Source organism: Phaseolus vulgaris, chromosome 2 (genome assembly GCF_000499845.2).
Source record: "Phaseolus vulgaris cultivar G19833 chromosome 2, P. vulgaris v2.0, whole genome shotgun sequence".
Classification (NCBI taxonomy): domain Eukaryota; kingdom Viridiplantae; phylum Streptophyta; class Magnoliopsida; order Fabales; family Fabaceae; genus Phaseolus; species Phaseolus vulgaris.
This window is the reverse complement of record NC_023758.2, coordinates 45897377-45911088: the sequence shown is the minus strand read 5'-3', so window position 1 is coordinate 45911088 and position 13712 is coordinate 45897377. Positions and strand designations below refer to the sequence as shown.

Sequence of the window (13712 nt, the reverse complement as noted above, 5' to 3'; positions counted from 1 at the left end):
TCTTTTTTAAATTTCACTTAGATTTTAAAACATTATTTTATAATTTGTTTGAAAAAGGAAAAAAGGAAAGTGAGAGTATCTGAAGATAATTGAAAGAAAAAAAGAAAAAAGAAAATTTCCTCTTAATCGGTAAGCCACGATAATATTAAATAAATAATTGATTATTGAATAAGTTGCCGTTAAGTACAGATGAGATCAAAATTCTCTGTTTTAGGATACAATATAATACCGTGATTGCGCCAAATTGCGAAAACCCCAACCAAGATTGCACTATGCGTCATTCATCTTTCTAGAACTGAGTATTTAACGGTGAGATGCCTTGTAGGACGTGGCTCCCACGCGTTTATGCACCGTACGCAAGATTTTGAATCGTTTAATTAAAGTTTTAAAAATTAATAAATCATTAATTATTATTATTATTATTTAATTAGTTTCTCACACTGCACTTAACGCTTGGGCAGTAACACTAAACTGAAAGTACCTTGTTTTGTGCCTGTTTTTCGCTCTTATTCTTGCAAGTTCCCATGGCTTTTCTCTGACTCTTTAACTTCGCGTTGCTCTGTCTGTGGTGAAAGGACACCTCCAGGATTTTATCTTCTGCAAATGTTGATGTTCTGGCGCTGAAGAAACGTGTATCACTGAGTAAGTGTAAGGTTACCGTGTGTTTCGTTCTTTGTTTGATTTATCGTGCTGGTTTTGAATAATATGTGTGTTTTGAGACCTATCAATGCGCAGAATCGTTTGCATGCTTCTTTCTGGAATTCGAACTTGTTGAGCTCCGGTTGCTGTTTTTCTGTGTAGGAATCGGAGTTCATTTTTGTTAGCTGTTGGTTTGTTGATGTTGCTGGCATTGCCAGTGTGTGTGATTTCGAGACAATTTATTTGTGAATATCACTGTGTATGTTGTCGTTTTAGCTCTCGAGAGTTGGTTGAACTAGTGGATCTGATTTAAGGCCTCTACGGCTCTTTCATTGGTTATTTTTGCTTCACTGGGCTGATTTTATGTTCCCGTGCAATGTTGTTTGCCAGTTGTGTGTGTTTAGAGCTAAATTATGCTATCTGGTTTGAATACAAAGCTGAAAGAGATAGAATGGATGAAATGGACTTGATAACTTTGTCTGTGTGCTGGCTAGTTTGTTCTCAAGAAAGAAATGATTGATAATTGATGATTCGTATCTAAGAAACTGGTATGTGGCTTTTGTTGATATTTACTTGTGTATTTTTTGTTGTTAATCATGAATGTCATTAATTCATGCAGTTTTTACCATTTTTATGAATTTACATGTATATTATACTCTATATAAACTGTATAAATTATTTCAAAAGTGTGGCTACAGTCATGTTATAGTATTTTGGGGGCTGGTCGCTAAGAACCACTATCCAGAATTTAAAACACGGTCTCAATTATGCCTAAGTGACCTTGTCTAGTGGTTTCATGTGATCCATGTAGTCGACCTCACACGGTGGAATAAAACTTTTGTTGCTGCTGCTGCTCCTTGACTAATTATAAAACTTAGTTTCTAAACTATCTTCATTACTTCATTGTCAGTGGTTCACTTTTTTTATGTTTTGAATATAGAATGATACCACTGTCTTCACAGAACAAGTTACTGCCATGGCTTCTGGGCTTTTGTAAGGCACTTTGGCACTAGCTGTTTGTCTGGGACAAATTTACAACTCAGTAAAACTCAATTGACGGGATACTTTTTTTGTCTTCAATTTCCTAGAATTTAGAACCATCATATTATCAGCTCGCCATCTAATTTTCAACCAGACAATGTTCCTGGGTTCCTTGGATTTCTGTTTGGAATGTGAAAGCGTCTGTAATGTATGTTGTCATGTAATAGGTTTCAGTAAGTGCCACAGACTACTACAACCTAGATTATGAATTATCTGATCCCATTTACTTCTCTAAAACCTTTTGGTGTGGTTGATTTATTTATTATGTGTTTATTTTTTGATAACAAACTAACATTTGAGGTCCTTTACAGATTATTATGGTGTGGCACTTCAGTGGAACCTCAGTTGAATTAATTGTATTACAAACATTTGTGCTGTAATGCTAAGTGTGAATTTACACCCAGAATTTGCAAATAGTTCCTGCTCTTTCCCTGTGTGTTTGGCAAGCTTTTCCTAAGACATGTGGTCGTGGTGGGGAAAGTCTTCTTCCAAAGAGGTGAAAAAGAAGGAAAACAGGGAAAGTATTATTCAAACCATACAGAGGAAATTAAAGAATGCCTCTGAAGAGAAATCCAATAATAAATCTGAAAGATCAAGGAGACATCGTGATGATGCCATCTCCAAGAAGGGATCTAGATCTCTTGCACCTTCAAGATCACCATCACCCTCTACACATGTATCCCGATGTCAAAGTTTTGCAGAAAGGCCACTCTCTCAACCACTCCCATTACCAGGGTCACATCTTTCAGATGCCATTGGTGCAAATCCTGGGGTTATTTTAACATCAAAACTTGATAGAGCCATAGACTCAAAGCCATCTCTACATTCCCCCCTTCCAATACCTGGTTTTGTTTCAGGCAAGGAAGACGCTACTGATATGGAAGGAGAAATAGCCACTGCATCTGTTTCTAGTGAAAGCTCAATTGATAGTGGCAACTCATTTGATTCGCCGCATTTTGTTAGTCCTCTGGCTTCTGATTGTGAAAATGGAAACCGAGCCACCATCAATAGTTCTTTCAAGTAGTTTTGTCTCCTTCTAGATACATTTTTTTACATGCTTTCCGTTTATTTACCTTTTCTTTTGTCCCTTCTGTTACTAAATTTATTTTTTATTTTCCTGAAGTCTGGGGCACAAGAATCAACCTCTTATTACTATCCAAAGAAACTCAAGAACATTCTCAAAACCAAGTCCTCAGTTGTGCAATAATAAGCCATTGTCTACCTCACCAAGAGGGGTTCCTTTACATCTGCAAAATCTGCAAGTAGCTTGCCCAGGTGGTTTGTGTAGTGTTCCAGATAGTTCAATATCAAGTCCTAGAAATGCAATGTTGAACTCTGAATTACAGACAAGAAAACCTTATCCAGATATAGCTTCTGGGCACTCCTATACTATGGTTTCAGGCCGTAATTCTAGTCATAATTCAGTTGGTGGGGATCTTTCAGGACAAATGATTTTGCCGCAAAACAGGTGTAGCCGTGAGTGTTCTCCAATAGTTAGTCCCAGAATGACAAGCCCTGGTCCCAGTTCCAGGATACAGAGTGGTACTGTGACCCCTCTGCATCCTAAAGCTGGAGGAACTGCAGCAGAAGCACATACAAGACGCCCTGATGATGTGAAACAAAAAAATCACCAGTTACCACTCCCTCCAATAGCAGTCACTAAGCCGTGTGCATTTTCTCCAACCTATTCTGCATCAACAACTCCTTCAACCCCTCGTAGTCCGGGCGGATCCGAAAATTCGATAAGTCCAGGTTCACGCTGGAAAAAAGGGCAGTTGCTTGGAAGGGGAACATTTGGACATGTATATCTTGGTTTTAACAGGTCTGTACCAAGTATGTGAATATTTATTTTTTATTTTTGTGTTCTTCTTCTCTTTAAATTATGACACCTGGTACATATGGTCGTTTATTCCCTATTTTATTTTAGTAATAAAAATTTGAGAGAAATCTGTAAATTTTGGGTAGGGGTAAGTACCAAGGGAGGGGTAGTACAGTAGTACCAAATTACTCAAGTGCCTGCCAGATATATTGTAGGACGAATAATAATCACTGTATGCGTGACTCAAGAATTCTTAATCAAACAGATTATGTTTGAACATGCATTTCTCCACTTTTTACATCACCCTTACAGGTTAATGTCAGCACTGGTCCTGTTTCAAAATTGGTATTTGTTGTTGTTCCTGCTTTTTTGTTTTTTTCTGCATTAAATTCTTTCAACTTTTTAATTGTGACTTATTTCAACTTCTGATGTTCTATAGAGAAAGTGGTGAGATGTGCGCGATGAAGGAGGTAACACTTTTTTCAGATGACGCTAAATCAAGGGAAAGTGCACAGCAACTAGGCCAAGTAAGTTTTCTTTTGTAGATTCGGTGTCTTACACTTGCTTTTCCTTTGGGAAGGTTAAAATTCAGACGCATGAAAAAAAGCATTACTTTCCTCAATTGTCTTTACTTTTTGTTTAAACAGTAAGGGATAATTGTGAATTAATGACATTTTATAATCATAGCGATGAATATTCACGTATGTGATGGCATTTGCAGGAAATTGCAATGCTTAGTCGGTTGCGGCATCCAAATATTGTTCAGTATTATGGATCTGAGACGGTATTTATTGAATCTTTGACTTTATTCAGTAAATGATTTCACTTTCTTAATCTGCTTACATAATTCGAGACTTTCACGTTTGCACAAGTCAGTTGTTATAATTGCTTGTATGTTTTGAGAAACACGATTAAATTTTCTCTTAACTGCAGTTGCAGCTACTTTTGTAATTTAGTGCTTCAGATACTATCAAACTATTGACTATCAATTGTCAAGTTCATAATGTATTTACTGCTTTATGAAATTTTTATGATGCTTAAACAGGTCAATGACAGACTTTATGTATACTTGGAGTATGTCTCCGGAGGGTCAATCTATAAGCTGGTTAAAGAATATGGCCAGTTAGGTGAAATTGCAATTCGTAATTATACGCGGCAAATTTTGTTAGGACTTGCATATTTGCACGCCAAGAACACTGTTCACAGGTGAGTTCTATACATATTGTACTTGAAGTCTTCTCATATATTTTTCAATCCTTGTAGTGAATAGCGCACTATAGCGGAGTAGCTCAGCAGAGTGGGTTTGGCTGCTATGGGATTGAAATAGAATAGCGGTTTCCCATAGCAGTCATTGCAGCTGCTACCGTCTTTTCATGTTCTATAGTGGCGCTCCCGTGATAAAAACCCATTTTACCTCTACTATGATTTCTTTCCTATTTTCTAGTACTTTTTTTGCTTTAGAAACTAATAGGGTTTGGAATCCTTCTTCGTTGACCACCATTCCATAGAAGGTTACCATTGTTTTGACTTGTGTTCCTTTGCACTTTACAGCACTTTTGTTTGTGCCTTCTGCTCTTTCTTCTTCCTTTTAAACTTCCCATTTCACATTCTACTAATTTCTTCATGCTCTTTTTCTATTAATTTTCTCATTATCTTTCATTTTATTACTATATTGGTCTTAGGTTGATGGTGATCATGTGTGCAATCTTGTGAGTATATATATATATATATATTGAGTTTTATGCATACAAGAAATTATTTAGTTTCTATTATTAATTTTAAAAACATCTACCTTACAGCTCGCCCGCTATAGTGTTTTTAGAGGTGGCTGCTATGCGCCAGTCTCCTAGATTAATAACTATGGTTTCAATCCGTATATATTGTTTTAATTATGTTGTGATTTGTGATTCGATTTCACCTGGTCTGATCACTACGTTCTGATCAGGGACATTAAAGGAGCAAACATATTGGTGGACCCTAATGGGAGGATAAAATTGGCAGATTTTGGGATGGCCAAGCATGTAAGAGCATTTAAATATTTTATTGTGCAAGATCTATAACTATGCAAGAGCATTTAAATGTTTTATTGCGTAGACTTGAGTTGAATATTTCATCACAATGGGTTTGACTAGCCAGGTCAACCTACTTAATGTCCATGTTTGGTGGGTTGGGTTTACACATATTTGATCCCATCAAGTGCAAGACCCGCCTCACATAATCAGTGCCTTTGATGGGTTGAGTTTACCCATCATACTCTCTTCTCTTACTTCCATCCGCACCCTTAGCTCTCATCTCATTCACTTGATATTGAAAAAATAATTTTATTTAATGTTTATTATTTAGGTGACTTGGCCTATCAAACCTCTCCCACCATAAAATGGGGTCACTGATTTTCCCAACTGTTCCAAAAAAGGGACCCACCTATCCTGCCCCATTCATTCATTTGGCAGGGTGGGTATCCTGCATTGCCATCTTTCTGACTTGATATTTCCTACCTTGAATGGTTTGCAGATAAGTGGGCCATCTTGTCCATTTTCTTTCAAAGGAAGTCCTTACTGGATGGCACCTGAGGTCAGGATGATTTCTGCATTCATTTAACACTTTTGTCACTGGTCTTATAGTGTAGTTTATTCTTATATGTGTTACTGCCTTAATTATATAGGTTATAAAAAATTCAAATGGTTGTAATCTTGCGGTTGATATTTGGAGTCTGGGATGCACTGTTTTGGAGATGGCGACAACAAAACCTCCTTGGAGCCAATATGAAGGGGTGAGTTTGTAGACAGACTAAAAGCACTTGAAATTGATATATGTGCATTTGAAATCTATTTTGGGACAAATTTAAATGATTCTTGGTTGGAAACTTGGAGCACATGCTTGTCTAGAAACATTGATTGCTTAACTTGTTTCTGTTGTTTTACACCACATATTTCAAGGTTGCTGCTATGTTTAAGATTGGGAACAGCAAGGAACTTCCGACAATTCCAGATCATCTTTCAGAAGATGGAAAAGATTTCGTCAAGCTTTGTTTGCAAAGGAATCCTCAAAATCGTCCCTCGGCTGCTCAACTTCTAGAGCATTCATTTGTTAAAAATGCTATGCTGGAAAGATCTATTTTAAGCGCCGTTCCTTCAGAAGATCCAACTGCTATAATAAATGCAGTGAGATCTCTGGTATGTCATTTCATACAATCATCTTTTGTCAAGCTGCATTATTTTTCTCGGTTTGTGCATGGCTACCTTGTCCATGAGTTCTCACGATTCGTCACTTTGAATTTCTTTAGGTCATCGGACCTGCAAAAAGTAATTCATGCTTAGACTCAGAAGTAGCTGGGATCTATCCGCCTAGAAACTTGAGAGCTGGTTCTGGATCAAGGTCTCTTTCAAACTCAAATATGGCACACCCTTAAGCATGGGAAAGATCACGATAAAAAATACAACCGTCTACTTTGTGCATATGAATATTTGTAGCTGTACATGTATTCAAAAGCTAGGAACCTGCATAATTTTAGCACTTATTTTAGGCAAGTAGCTTTATAGTTAAGTTTCAATAGTTGACAAAGAAAGGTGATGGATAAAGGCTCTGATGTCATATTGGTCAAATTTATGCTATTTTTTTATTTTATTTTACGTACTTTGGTATGAAGGAGAAGGTACTAACTTTTTTTGTGCCCTTTGTTGCCAGTGATCCTCATACACCAAGGGAGATCTCTTGTCCCATTTCTCCCTCTTTGCCTTATAAATCATTGCATACAAGTGGAAGGATGTCACCACCAATATCTAGCCCTCATACTGCATCTGGCTCATCTTCGCCCCTAACCAGTGGCGGCGGTGCTATTCCATATCATCAGACAAAGCAATTAATACTCTCACATGAAGTTTCGGGTATGATCCAAAAGTCCCATAATGGTGTTATTCCAATATCTAGCCCTCGTACTGCGTCTGGCTCATCTTCGCCACTAAGCAGTGGCGGTGGTGCAATTCCATTTCATCAGACAAAGCAACAACTATTCTCACATGAAGTTGTGGGTATGGTCCAAAAGTCTCAGAATGGTGCTATTCCAATGTATGGCCCTCGTACTGCATCTGGCTCATCTTCACCACTAACCAGCGGTGGCGGCGCTGTTCCGTTTCATCAGACAAAGCAACCACTATTCTCACACGAAGTTCTGAGTATGATCCAAAAGTCTCAGAATGGTGCTATTCCAATATCTGGCCCTCGTACTGCTTCTGGCACATATTCGCCACTAACCAGCGGTGGCGGTGCTATTCCATTTCATCAGATGAAGCAACCACTATTCTCACATGAAGTTTCGGGTAGGATCCAAAAGTCTCAGAATGGTTGTATTCCAATATCTAGTCCTCCTACTGCATCTGGCTCATCTTCGCCACTAACCTGTGGGGGCGGTGCTATTCCGATTCATCAGACAAATCAACTACTATTCTCACATGAAGTTGTGGGTATGACTCAAAAGTCTCAGAATGGTGCCATTCCAATATCTAGCCCTCGTACTGCGTCTGGCTCATCTTCACCACTAACTAGTGGCGGCGGAGCTATTCCATTTCATCAGACAAAGTCACAACTATTCTCAAATGAACTTGTAGGTATGATCCAAAAGTCCCTAAATGGTGCTATTCCAATAGCTAGCCCTCGAACTGCATCTGGCTCATCTTCGCCTCTAACCAGTGGTGGCAGTGCCATTCCATTTCTTCAGACAAAGCAATCACAAATCTCACATGAAGTTGTTGGTACGATCCAAAATCCTCAGCATGGTTTTTATTCATCTGGAAATACCCCTTATCATGGTTCTAAGCATGCGCAGTTTGGGAGAAACTTGCAAACTACACATGCTTGCCGCGATGTAGGTTCATCTGACAATAACCATTCTAGGAGGGCTGTCCAGAGAGACCCAATTGAATTTCGCGATGGGAAGACATACTTGGCGGACTGCGTGTCACAACAGCTGTTGAGGGATTATGCACGGCTACATGCATGCCTGGATCTTAAACACGATCCCCCAAATCCTGATCGCTCAAATGGCTTATGATCTGCATTCAGTGCTCAGATGGTAGGCATTAAAGTTTTGAAGGTTAGCGCATTCGGATAGCGTAGTAGCATAATCATGTAGTACATTTGGGTAAATCGTAAATCTCAATTTTGTTCGGAGTTTCAAAATCGAATACCGTCTCAAGTCTGCGTTTTCTTTGGAGGTGCAACATTCAGTCTCAGCCTTGCGTTAAAACATTTTTTAACCCTCTTAAGGAAATGTAAATCACTAACTTAATTGCTGTCATTTCGTGTTTTATCATCATCCTAGGCCTAGCTGAAAATGGTGGTGAATGCCAAAGCGTATAGAAACAGATGCCTATTGTAAATATTGGAGAAACGTTATATTTTATTTAACAGTTTCTTCCTGTAATCGTCTCTTTGTTGGTGGGTTTCTTTAACTCATTTCGCGGCATCTCTACGTTGAATTTATCAGCATCTGCGGGTTTTATTTGGGACCAATAAAATTTAAACTTTATCTCATGGTTTTATTTCCTGAACAATTCAATTCGGTAAACTCAGATTAATGAGGTTACTTGTTTAAAAGTCGCTTGAGGACTTGGTTGCGTTTAATCCAAGAGAAGAGACCGAAGGAATTTTTTAGTTTTAACGTTTCATTAAAAAAATTAGAAGAATATCAAGATGAAGAAAAGTTCCTTACAATATAACTAAAGTGTGATATATGTAATCCAAAATACTTTGAAATGTGTAATTTGAAAGAAATGAAGACATTTCTAATGTAAGTCATACAGTCCATGTTATCTTTATCTTGCCAACCAACAAGGTAACGTTATCTTCTCTTTTTATCCTCTTAACCAAACACACTTGTAAATTTTACCCAGTCGTATAGCGATTGCATTGATACTATTTCCTGAATACCAAAAACCACATATACTTTAAAGTAACGATTTTGATATCAATGGAACGGAGTACTGTAACGGGTCAATTTTATACTTATAATATAGTATACACACCGCTTAATTTTTAACAATAATGGTCTCAAAGCAATAATGGAAGTCTGAGATGTAATTTACTTAAAGCTTTTGAAGATTAAGTTTACGCCCCACCATAGATTTCTAATTCTCTGAAATTTTATTTTAAATACAATAATGTTGGCATGTATGAAGCTTCCTCTAATTCAGTCCAGTCGAACAAAGCTTAAGCTACTTTGGATTAGTCAGACTTGAGCTTAGTTCCCATAGTTTTTTTGCCAGCTCTGAATCTTTAGCCAGAGCGGTAGGTTCTCCCTTGTTGCAATCCATAAAGTATTCACCAGATATTCCCTTGACTTGTGGATGCAACGCCACGTAACACTGAGTTGCAGCTCCCTATAAACATGCCTCAACAATTAAATTACCAAAAAACTGGTGTAACATTTAGATTAACAGCATATCAGCAAACACTGCTGTAGATATATTTTGTATGTACTAAATACCTGTTGCACGTTTTTAAGGAAGTACTTGCCCACGGTATTAGCAAGGGCTGCATGAATGAAAGTTCAAATGATTACATGGACGAAAGTTCAAATGGTTATGCAAGGAATTCTGTACAAGAATCACCAGCTATAACATCTGTTTTGCTTCTGTTTATGTCCCTTTTACTATATATGCATAGAATGGTAAGCATATTGATATGGATTATGTAGATCAGTCAGTATAACTATGCCTAATTTTTATTAAACCCGTCGTAAGACCTATTTCCAAGAGCAATGATACTTTAATAAACACACTAATTGAATGGCATAGATACTAACCATTAACATAACCATGGTATCGCAAAATATTTGTAACAATTGATCCAGGATGAAGGCAGTTAACAGTTATTTCCACTCCTTCTTCCTGAAAAGACCAAAAGGATTGAAAAATCCATTACTGAAGCAGGCTATTCACAAACATGGAACATTAAATATTGCAGTAAATAAAGTGGAACCAATGAAATTCCATAAATTAGAGGTGACTTTAATGATTATAATACCTTCAAGCGCCTTGCAAGCTCCTTTGCATGCAAAATGTTAGCAAGTTTTGATTGTCCATAAGCAAAATAACTGCTGTACCTGTTAAAAATCAGATAGAGGTGGAAATTATGCAATTTTGGGAACTCAACATTGGATATGAATAGTATACATTTATTATGATTTTTTATAGCAAGAGCTTTGTAGCAAATAGGGAAAAGGTTTATCATTGATTTATCATTCCAATCAGACTAGTACCCCGATTCGTCATTGATCTTATCAAACAAAATTCCTTCACGATAAGAAAATCGGTGTGCCTCTGATGATAGAATAACTATCCTTCCTTCCTGTTCGCATTCTCGTACTGTTTTTTTCATAGTTTCCAATAAAAGGTTTGTCAAGAGAAAATGACCTACAAAATATTTTTGAAAATTATAAGAGAACACCAACTTGAAGTTATAAATCTCACATATTATGTGAAGTAAACATGTAGTATAATACCTAAATGATTGGTTGCGAACTGCAATTCTATATTGTCTTGGGAAAGCATGAATGGAGTTGCCATCACCCCCGCATTGTTACTTCAAGGGAAAGAAAGAATATTATACTTTTCAACTTCTAAATAAGTAAAAGAATATAATCTGTTTCAAATTTCAAGTGTGCAATCAACACATAAAAACAAGGAGGTAATTTTACAGGTATAGTTTTATCAAACACTTTCAAACAAGAAAGTAGTACAAGTTGGCACAAACATCTTTCCAGAAAGATAAGAGTATAACAAAAAGTCCTCATCAATCATTCACATTCACATTCAACATTCAACCACTTGGAGCAAAACAGACAAAACATTACCCAAGTTATCTTAAAACAGCTAAAGTTAAGATCTCTTACATTAAGATATTCAGTGAAAGACCAGATGAGTTAAAATCTGCTGCAAATTTCCTTACCGATGCCATAGAGCTTAGATCTAACTCCATAACATCGATTTTAGCCGAGGGATTTTCCTTAAGAATAGTTTCTTTGACATTCTTACCACTGTCCACATTCCTTACTGCCATAACAACATGGACACCGCGGGATGCAAGAACCTGGGTGGTCTCCAGACCAAGACCACTTGATGCTCCTGAAAATGGACTAAATTAGCACCGAATCATGATAGTTAAAACCAGAGAATAACCAACACTCCCATCTAAATTGAATAACAAGTTATAATCTCATTTGTTCAGCAATTCAGCAAAACTAGTTATGATCAGAACCAAAGAATCCTAAACAATCTGTATTGTGAGTAGTTTATGGTATTCTCTTAAGTGATCACAAGTGTTGTGTATAAAGCTTTGTGAAAAAAATGCTACAATTGAAACAAGCCTTAAGTGATGCATCATTAAACTACAACACAACATAAGAAAAAAACACTCATCTTTCAATTCATTTCATCACACAAAAATAAAAAGAGGGAAGAAAAACCTGTGACGATGGCGGTGAGAGCGGTTCCATCAATCCCTTCAGTGACTTGTTCGGCTGTGGAAGATGCTGAGAACCCTGACGCCCCTTTCCAACCGAGAAACCACATTTTTACTTTCGCACACCAAACAAGTCAAAACACAAATCATTGTCTTTCAATTTCTGTATATAAAACTTACATATTTTACTCAGCCAATTGTGTCAGATTATTTATTAACGGTAAATACTAAAAATAATTACAATTAACTCTTCGTATATATATATTTTTTTCAAATCACACCTGCAATCCTTAAATTTTTTTCCGTTACCATGTGTGATATAAAAAAATGTGATGATATAATATTTTAAAATAAATTATAGATTTGTGTAAAATTTCAAAAAGTTGAAGACTTGTAACATCTTCAATGGAATTACTTTATATAAATTCTTTATCAATAAAAATAATATTTAAATATTTTCTTGGAATTTCTTAATGACAATTTAGTGTGATCAATATTGTTTTTGCTACTGGTCTAATATGAAACCTCGTGAACGAAATTTTTCAGAAAAATTTAATGAATTGAAAATTTGTTTTTTTTTTAAAAAAAAATTTCGGCGACATTGTTTCAGTGGCTTTGCATCTCTTAAGAAAAATTCAAGCTTTGGATTACATAACTATTTGGGGTTGATGTATACTTTTACTTTATTTATTTATTCATTTTAAAAAATGTATTTTTTTAAAATAAATTTTATCTGGCTAAAACGAAGTTGAAATTATTAACTCCAAGTTGAAAATACTTTCATATTATTTTTAAAATAAGAAATAAAAGATTTGAGTTTGAATTTTATTTAAGAAAAACAATACTCTTTGTTCTTGCCTACTCAAACATTTGCTTTATATTCGTAGAACAAGTTTTATTATTTATAATGATCAAATCTAATTCAAGCATAATTATTTATTATTTCTAGAGTAATTATTATTTATGGTTGTTAACAAGAAATTTTGTAATTGTATTCTAGATGTGAGGAAAGGGATATTTACTTTCTTTGAAAATGTAAATTGAAAACGAATAAATGATATTAAATTAAAATAAAAGTAATTAAAATACGTGAAATAAAACAATTAAAATGCATGTAAAGTGTAGGAAAGTCATTGAAGAACTGTATAGAACATTGCATGTGCCAAAATGGGCACAAAAATGTAAGTGAGATGGAAAGTTAAAGTGCTTCAAAAGTATAAAGCTTGAACGTAAATGGAAATGAAAAATGATTTCTTGAAATGATTGAAGGTAAGAATTAAAGTGTTGAAATGAATGATGCTGAAAAATGAATAACTTGATTGAAGTTCATTTAATCCCTTGATGAGTAATAACTGTACATAAATGATGAAGTATCAATAACTTCTGCAAATTTCTTCTCATAACTTTCAACAATCATCATGGTTAATTGTCTTCCATGTGTAACATTGATGACTTTTCATTCTTTCAATTTTTATATTGAATTTTAAGTACTCAGGCTTATAAAACTCAACTTGGGAAGAAATTATGAAATTTCATTGGTTTTATCTTTAGTAGATGATATTCTGAAAGTAAAACAGGTCTAAATATCATACTTTCACACTCAAAAATCTTATTTGGACGACAATATATAGTGATTTTTTGTGGATTATGATTGATCAGATAGACATTAGGGACATAAACTTGTTTTCACACTAACCATGTAAGCATAGCATTGTGCAGATCTGAATTTTCATAAGCACTTGTTTCGTTTTGTAGA

At 35.7% G+C, this 13712-nt stretch overlaps 2 protein-coding genes across 2 annotated transcripts; one reads left to right on the top strand and one right to left on the bottom strand.

Moving 5' to 3' along the window:
• The first annotated feature begins 451 nt into the window (after positions 1-451).
• Positions 452-8918, top strand: LOC137812648 (mitogen-activated protein kinase kinase kinase YODA). Its single transcript, XM_068614777.1, has 12 exons — positions 452-642; positions 1992-2700; positions 2804-3502; positions 3939-4026; positions 4221-4283; positions 4545-4705; positions 5445-5520; positions 6011-6070; positions 6162-6269; positions 6436-6672; positions 6783-6874; positions 7184-8918. Exons 2-12 carry the CDS (start codon positions 2141-2143, stop codon positions 8544-8546), a joined length of 3507 nt encoding a protein of 1168 aa, XP_068470878.1. The 5' UTR covers positions 452-642; positions 1992-2140; the 3' UTR covers positions 8547-8918.
• Positions 8919-9475: 557 nt separating this feature from the next.
• LOC137812649 (short-chain dehydrogenase TIC 32, chloroplastic) lies at positions 9476-12146 on the bottom strand. Its single transcript, XM_068614779.1, has 8 exons — positions 11961-12146; positions 11388-11619; positions 10998-11077; positions 10755-10908; positions 10520-10598; positions 10299-10383; positions 9981-10027; positions 9476-9873 (listed from the first exon to the last, which is right to left on the bottom strand). Exons 1-8 carry the CDS (start codon positions 12064-12066, stop codon positions 9709-9711), a joined length of 948 nt encoding a protein of 315 aa, XP_068470880.1. The 5' UTR covers positions 12067-12146; the 3' UTR covers positions 9476-9708.
• Between the last annotated feature and the right edge of the window lie 1566 nt (positions 12147-13712).

What these genes read in the sequence shown, in the direction of transcription:
- LOC137812649 (XM_068614779.1), bottom strand. Translation starts at nt 12,066, where the DNA reads ATGTGGTTTCTCGGTTGGAAAGGGGCGTCAGGGTTCTCAGCATCTTCC. An exon ending in GTTCGCAACCAATCATTTAG is followed by an intron (nt 10,909 to 10,997) that starts GTATTATACTAC and finishes AATATTTTGTAG; the next exon opens with GTCATTTTCTCTTGACAAAC. An exon ending in AAGATCAATGACGAATCGGG is followed by an intron (nt 10,599 to 10,754) that starts GTACTAGTCTGA and finishes GATTTTTAACAG; the next exon opens with GTACAGCAGTTATTTTGCTT.
- LOC137812648 (XM_068614777.1), top strand. Translation starts at nt 2,141, where the DNA reads ATGTGGTCGTGGTGGGGAAAGTCTTCTTCCAAAGAGGTGAAAAAGAAG. An exon ending in CTTGGAGCCAATATGAAGGG is followed by an intron (nt 6,270 to 6,435) that starts GTGAGTTTGTAG and finishes ACATATTTCAAG; the next exon opens with GTTGCTGCTATGTTTAAGAT. An exon ending in TAAATGCAGTGAGATCTCTG is followed by an intron (nt 6,673 to 6,782) that starts GTATGTCATTTC and finishes GAATTTCTTTAG; the next exon opens with GTCATCGGACCTGCAAAAAG.